This window comes from Madurella fahalii (genome assembly GCF_045866475.1).
Source record: "Madurella fahalii IFM 68171 DNA, scaffold_1, whole genome shotgun sequence".
NCBI classification, from domain to species: domain Eukaryota; kingdom Fungi; phylum Ascomycota; class Sordariomycetes; order Sordariales; genus Madurella; species Madurella fahalii.
This window is the reverse complement of record NW_027263971.1, coordinates 8,157,197-8,164,545: the sequence shown is the minus strand read 5'-3', so window position 1 is coordinate 8,164,545 and position 7,349 is coordinate 8,157,197. Positions and strand designations below refer to the sequence as shown.

Genomic DNA, 7,349 nt, shown 5'->3' with positions numbered 1-7,349 from the left:
TTACTCCGAGAACTGGACGTGAATCGCACTGGAGCGGTGGGCCGGCCAGCAACGTCTTATCATGGGTGGCCGTTTCTTCTGGATAGCGGGATACGACTTGCAGAGATCCCAGGATAGTCCGCTTCGTTCGCTCCTGTATGCCCATCCTGGCCGAATATCCCCTCCTGATGCTCACAGTCGCCCCGGAGCGATGAGGCGGTGGCTCCCCCAAGCACAGTCATCCCTGGGCTCGGAGCGAGCTTTAGATTCTCTCAAGCGATTCTGCCGCATGTCGATCCCTGACGCCAAGTTCCTCTTCTTCATCGACGTATTGGATGAATACAGCGGCAACCACAACGAGCTGGCCGATATGATCGCCGTGCTTTGCAGCAAGCCCAGCATCAAGATTTGCCTATCGAGCCGCGAATGGCCCATCTTTGGCTATTATTTCCGCGAAGACATAGAGCTGGCTTCGTTTCACGTGCGCTAAATCCGCCTACAGCTGTACACGCGTGACGAGATACGTTAATGCGTCCAGAACAGACCAGAACGAAGCCGCGTTACCAGAGGCTCCGGACACTCCATCCCGGGCAGCTGATCCCCCAGCAAAAGCGGCTTTGGTTGAGGAGATTATTGACCGGGCGGAAGGCGTTTTCCTCTTGGTGCATCAAGGATTCCCCGGCCCGGCAGGATCTTGAACGTGAAATATGGGCCTGCTGCCGCACCAGCCAAACTCGATCTCCAACACTCTAGGCGAAAGGCAAATGTGATTTGCGCGAGAGCTAGATTTAAGGGCGAATTTATATCTGTGAAGTAGGAGTAACCCGAATAGGCCCAGGCCGCTATTGTCGGTGCATTCATGGCCCATAATACCCCGTGATCCCTCCCTTGCCGCTGAGATACCCGTCTGTTAGCTCCCTGCTGCTGCCGCTGCTGAGCAAACACAGATTCAGCATCGGGATGTCAGCGCCTCGTTCATGCAAGCCCATCCTAATTTCCCCCCTCCCCCCGGCTCTCCTAAGAAATCGGCTCGCTGAGTCCGCCAACGACCCGATCTTTGTGACCCACACACCCTTCAGAACGGGCAATGCTATACAGGGCGCGACGGGCAGAGGCCCTCCTCGCCCCACTGCACGCGCCTTGGACGTTCCAGCTAACTCCCATTATTTAACATGAGATAAGCGATGCTTGATTCCCCGGTCAGAGGCTAGGTCGGTAGGCCGCCGCCTGTCTAGCGGGCACCGCTGTTGTTGCGCTTGCCAGCCTTATGACCCCTAGCAGCAGCGCTCTGGAATGTAGAAAATAGGCTTCCAGTGGCTATATTACCGATTTTGCGCTATGCTCTTGCCGCGATAGAGCCGTTTGCGTAGTAAGTTAACCGTACAGATAAACAGGCTTTACAGGGAGTTAAATCCGTGATAACTGACCTGCCACGATGCCGCACTGGGCCGAATCCGGTCGCATTTAGGATTGGAAAAAAAGCAGCGGCTGCTGTGAGTGTACCGATAAGGATCGATTTCCCGCAATTTCTGCCCACCCATCGCCCTGCCTACACATCATTAGCTCATGCCATCGTTCAAATACAGTCAATCCAGGCACCTACACGACTAACTGCGCTCGTAATCCCAGTCATAACCATTGCACGGGGTTCTTTTTCTTGGCCTCTTCGAAGTTTTTGATGACGTGAACAGGCTCCGTGGGAGTATGCCGCCGATATTAAACATGGAGGTACCTAACTGGTCATTGGACGGTTGGGGCGTCCAGACCACGTGAGGTTGGTTGGTGTCGCACATCGAACCTGAGGCGGTCCAAAAACCGACTGGCAACTATGGGGTTACAGGAGAAGCAACCCGCAGTGCCTTCGCAGTTGCAGTTCGTAGTGCACAGTCTGGCAAACCAAGAGGTCCCCGCCGGGAGTCTACGATATTTCTTGAGTGGGTCCCCGCCGTTTGTCGCTTCTCTGGGGGAAGCGGCGACGGGACAACGTATCGCGACGCCGGAAGGCCATAACGGCTGCCAGTTAGGTGTCCTTCCCACCCGATGGCCTTCCCACCCGTAGCCAGCTTGTCTGCTGAGAGATAAAGCCGGTAGCAAGCGAAGGAGCGCGATCGCGCAACTAATTCGCGTCTGCACGTGGTTCTAGCCATCGCTTTCTGTGGCTAGCTTTGAACTTCCTTCTAATTATTGTGCCGTCTATAACTAATTACGTCCTTTACTGCTTCGAAGTCATGGAACACCCGTCCTATTCGATTCGAATTGGAGTGTGACGAGCGGGCCGGAGGGCAAGCTCATTCAACAATATTCCCCGCAGAGTCGTTAACGCCCAGGCCCTAGCCCCACAAGCGATACCGAGTACGGTAGTCAGTTTTTGACCGCGATGCAGCTTATTCTCAGAGTAGGAGGCGGCATCTCGCGCTGCCTCGAAAGAATTTTACAGAGAATTGCGGTCAACCGGGTTACGAGGTTCTAGAACATTCCTATTCCTGCGCCAAACCTCACGTAATGTTTGTTCGAGTGTTCACTCCTAATCCAACTCTTCTAAAGCTGAATGCTCCAAATGCGCCTGTTCCACCAGCGCTTACTTGCTTGCGACCCTGGTTGTAGTCGGCCAATCTAAGTTCTTCACTTGACCACCTCTTGTATGCGTCCATGAATAGGATGTTTTGGAAGGAATTGATTTGGCTCGGATTGTAGGCTTCCTTCTCGGTAGCCGGAGTGAACGCAACGCTGGCTGTGCTAGGGGGGTCGCAAACGGCCGCTTTATTCGTGGCACCAAATGCAGTCCTTGTTGTGCTGCCGACACTGGAAAAGGGGAAAGGGCCACCACCAGCAGTGTTACCAGCGGTAGTACCGTCCTGTTCTCCCGCCTCGGGTATCGGTTCGGGTTTAGCAAGCTGCTCGTTGACGTTGTGTTCCTTCGCGGCAGCACCTTTCTTCCCCTTCTTTTTATTCTTCTTCCCCTTGGAGTTAATTGCTCCCCAAAAATTGTCGACAGGGTCTGGAGCCGTCTCGGCCGGGACTAGAGTCTCCTCGACTGGTTCCATAGGGTCTGGAGCTGACTCGGCCGAGAGTAGAATCTCCTCGACTGGTTCTACAGGGTCTGGAGCTGACTCGGCCAATTCTGCAGGCTCTTCTGCATAAGGTTCTTCTGCAGCTGCAAAAATACTCTCCATGTCCTTCTGATTCTTCTTAGTCGTTGCGCATCTCTCCCATCCATCATCTTCCTGCTGGGGGGGTTCGATTGTGACGGAGGTATCTTTGACCATTTCGCGGTAGACCTCCAAGGCGCTCCTAAGGAGAGTCTTGGCAGTAGGGGCATCGTCTTCGACCTTGTTTTCGGGCGGTACATGTACCTCGGGATTTAGTAGCGCCGCAGAGTTTTCGAATGCGGTTTTGACAACCGCCTTCATGTACGTTGGAAACCAGGCGTCCTTGTCAGTCGACGAGGGGTATGCCTCGTTAACGACATCAACGATCGTAAAGGCGTCTACCCCCTTGCTGAGAATGGAGATCTGCTCTTTGGCTAGCTCCTCCAGGCCATCGAGTTCATACTTGCGGGCGGTGGCATAGACCTCGAAGGCCGTCTTCAGCTTGGCAATTGTCTCCTCCCGACCAGTTTTGGGACCCATCCACTTCAGCGTATGGTAGGTATCGGTGTAAAGGTAGTGAATAAGAACGTGGCCTGCACTCCGCGAGATGTGTTTCAAGGAGTGAGACTGGGAACTTGCCCCTCCCCCAAAGAGGTTGTGATGAGAAGTGTCAAGAAGGGCTAGCTTCGGATTTCGTTGGAGGACGGCCCGGTGGACGCTGAGGTGGTCGCCACGTTTGAACTGGAGATGAATCATGGGCGCCGAACTAAAGGGACTTGGGCAGGGCATCTGTCAGCTGGAGCTTGCACATTCCTTTTGTTCTATAATCACTTACGACTTATCAAAGTAAGCATCTTCATCTTTGTCAGAATCCATGAGGCCGTCCTCTCCTCCTTTCAGGTTCTTTTTTGGTTTCATTCTGCCAGATACTATCTGGTGGTACTTGTCGTTGGTAAAGTTGGGAACACTAGCGTTAGGTTTGTCGGTTGAGCAAATGACTAGCGGATGCCTTTGAGACTTCTGCTGCGGGAGCAAAATATTTACTCAAGGGTGCTTCCGATCAATGGGAGATGGTGAGCCCTGATAGCAGGACGACCACTTTTTCTTCTTTATACTCAAAGGTACCCCGCTCATCGGAACTCGGTTCTTCCGCCCCTTGCAAGTGTACATCGATGCCTGCCGGCTGCGTCCGCCCAATAGCCAACCGCCAACATTGCACTTCTGGAAAAGATCATTTACCTGCGTGGCTCATTCATCACAATCCGAGACACTCGGGTATATCTCATCCATCAATCCGCCAAAGACTATCTAACCGCCAATACGCTACCTAGGGCCTTTCCTTCCGGCAATCAGGCTGTCCATTACCACCTATTCTTACGTTCGCTGCGTGCTCTGTCTAGGGCCTTGAAAAGAGATATATGCGGGGTTTCCTTTGCACGGCAGGTATACAGGCAGCTGATCGGGTCCGGCAGGCTGGTCAATGATGTCACTGGTCTTGGCATACGAAAACTTGCCCGTCTCAGGACATCCATATCAGTATGACGACATCCACAGGGCTTTAATTAGTCTGCAAGATAACTTACCTTCCTTCCCCTTGGACTAAATTTACCACGCCTGCGATTAAGAGGATCTAGCGAGTTCCCGTTGTCGAACACTCCCAGACAAACTACCCCTGACCATTATGTTGGGATCAGTCGAACCGATTATCGTGGATTCTCTCCGTTCAAAGGATGAAGCCAGCCTTCTAGATGCCATTGATCTGCTAAGATGCCAAGGAATCAGCCATTATGTATCTCTTCCCCAGCTGATCGTATGTGGCGATCAATCTTCTGGCAAAAGTTCGGTCTTGGAGGCCATCTCTGGCATTCCCTTTCCGACAAGAGATAATATGTGCACGCGATTTGCGACAGAAGTCATTCTCCGTAGGGCACCTACAGCCGGGGTCTCTGTGGCCATTGTCCCGAGCGAGAACAGAACAGATTCGGAGCGTCATTCTTTACAAAATTTCCAGGAGCCACTAACAGCTGTCAAGGATTTGCCTGCCCTAATTGAGAAGGCAAAAGCGGCAATGGGATTGGCGGACATGACAAAGGCCTTTGCGGAAGATGTTCTTCGAGTGGAAATCTCTGGGCCCGACCGTCCCCATCTTACAATTGTCGACCTGCCAGGGCTTATACACGCAGAGAACAAACTGCAGACGACTGCAGATGTGGATATGGTGCAGAAGATGGTTAAGTCCTACATGGCGAACAGGCGCAGCATCATTTTGGCCGTGATTTCGGCCAAAAATGACTACCCGAACCAGATTGTCCTGAAAATGGCTAGAGATGTCGATGGAAAGGGCTACAGAACTCTGGGGATTATTACGAAACCAGATACACTCCCTGCTGGTTCCGAGAGTGAGATGTCATTTGCAAATCTGGCGCGGAATCAGGACATTGAGTTTCGCCTTGGGTGGCATATTCTCCGCAACAGGGACTATGACAACAGGGAGGTCGCGTTGCCGACGCGGGATGCGATTGAGATGGACTTCTTTTCGAAAGGGATCTGGAAAGAGTTTCCTAGGTCTGCAGTTGGAATTGGCTCTCTGAGAACACGACTGAGTCGGGTCCTACTACATCAAATTCGAAACGAACTGCCAGACCTGGTTGAAGAGATACAACTGTCCATCCAGGAAACGAGAGATACACTCGAGCGACTTGGTAATCAGCGAAGTACAGTTGATGAGCAGCGCCTATTTCTCCTCAAACTCAGTCACTCATTTCATCTCCTTGTCAAAGCTGCGTCTGACGGGACATACGGCGATAGTTTCTTTGGGGAGTCTAAGACGAAGGAAGGCTATAGCAGGCGGCTGCGCGCGGTAATTCAAAATCTGCACTTGGAATTTGCTGAGGATATGCGTGTACGCGGACATCGGAGGTATTTCGTTGGTGATGATCAGGCGGTTGCCCCTAGCGACCTTGAACTAAGGACGCAGCCGGAAGTCGTTTTACGCACTCAGTTTCTAGGGGAAATTTCGGAAGCCCTGAAGCGGGCGCGGGGCCGCGAGTTACCTGGGATGTATAATCCATTGATAGTGGGGGATCTCTTTTTTGAGCAGGCAGAGCCGTGGGAGAAGCTGACAAGGCATCATCTAAGGAGGGTGTGGGATGCGACGCGGACGTTCTTGGACAAGGTGTTGTCACATCTCACGGACGAAATTACTGCGGAAGCTCTTGTCAATGAGGTAGTCGGCCCCGAAATGGAAAAAAGATGGACTGAGCTGGAGGCTAAGCTTCACGAGCTCATCACACCGTATCGGAAAGGGCACCCCATCACATACAACCACTATTTCACCGAGGCGATCCAGAACATGCGTCATCGCCGGATGGAAGAAGAGGTATCCCGACGACTCTCCGCATTATACGGCGTTAAGCAAATTACGTCACTCGAAGAGCTTCCAACACGGAGGGTCAAAACCACCAGCCTCGTCACGGCATTGTCGCGCCGAAACGAAACCGACATGAACCGCTACGCTAGCTCAGAAATTCTCGACTGTATGATGGCATTCTATAAGGTGAGCTGTTAAGCATGCGATTTGCGCGATGGGGATTACTAAGTGGGCGATTTAGGTGGCTTTGAAATGCTTGGTTGACAATGTCGCAACGTATGCGGTAGAGTTACTCCTTGTCCGGAAGCTGGAAGATCTGCTCTCTCCATCAAGGATCATTCAGATGGACGCCGAGCAATTGCAAAGGATTGCGGCTGAGTCGCCAAGCACCACTGTTCAGCGGGAACAACTATGTAGAAAGCTTGAGGTTCTCACCGCTGGAATGGACACGTGCCGACGGTATGCTAACTGTAGTGTCCGAAGTACGTCACTCCTCCTCTAGTGGGCATATTGTAGGGCACCTGTACTAAAGGGTTAGGTCTTCGGTACTCTCCTAACTACCCGGAAGCGTATACTTCGGACGATTCTAACTCAGATGTCAAATCCGTCCCCGGCACTTCCTCGGTATGTAACCCCGAGCCGAGTATATCTTCCTGAGCTGAGCTATGCTAGCACGACAGTGGGCCAGTTGAGGATGGTGTGACAATTCCCTGTGTTACAGAGGCTACTCACTCAATCGTTGGTGACAGGCCTGTAAAACGTGGACCCGAAGTTTCGGCTGAAGCGCCGCTAGGGTCTTCACCAAAGAAGAAACACAAGAAGAGAGGTGGCGGTTTTGGATGGAGCTCGTGGGGGAATGAAGCTGTCTCGCCTGATGGATAGAACGGAGAATCTGTTCGGCTAATCCTAAA

General features: G+C 52.4%; 3 protein-coding genes across 3 annotated transcripts; 2 read left to right on the top strand and 1 right to left on the bottom strand.

Moving 5' to 3' along the window:
- Positions 1–268: 268 nt before the first annotated feature.
- Positions 269–469, top strand: MFIFM68171_02267 (uncharacterized protein; the record flags this gene model as incomplete). Its single annotated transcript, XM_071057689.1, has 1 exon — positions 269–469. One exon carries the CDS (start codon positions 269–271, stop codon positions 467–469), a length of 201 nt encoding a protein of 66 aa, XP_070913790.1.
- Positions 470–2,474: 2,005 nt separating this feature from the next.
- On the bottom strand, positions 2,475–3,986 carry MFIFM68171_02266 (uncharacterized protein; the record flags this gene model as incomplete). The annotated part of the gene is made up of 2 exons (XM_071057688.1): positions 2,475–3,843; positions 3,904–3,986. 2 exons carry the CDS (start codon positions 3,984–3,986, stop codon positions 2,475–2,477), a joined length of 1,452 nt encoding a protein of 483 aa, XP_070913789.1.
- A 763-nt stretch (positions 3,987–4,749) lies between these two features.
- Positions 4,750–6,940, top strand: MFIFM68171_02265 (Vacuolar sorting protein VPS1; the record flags this gene model as incomplete). The annotated part of the gene is made up of 2 exons (XM_071057687.1): positions 4,750–6,624; positions 6,680–6,940. The coding sequence occupies 2 exons, from the start codon at positions 4,750–4,752 to the stop codon at positions 6,938–6,940; spliced, it is 2,136 nt and encodes a 711-aa protein (XP_070913788.1).
- Between the last annotated feature and the right edge of the window lie 409 nt (positions 6,941–7,349).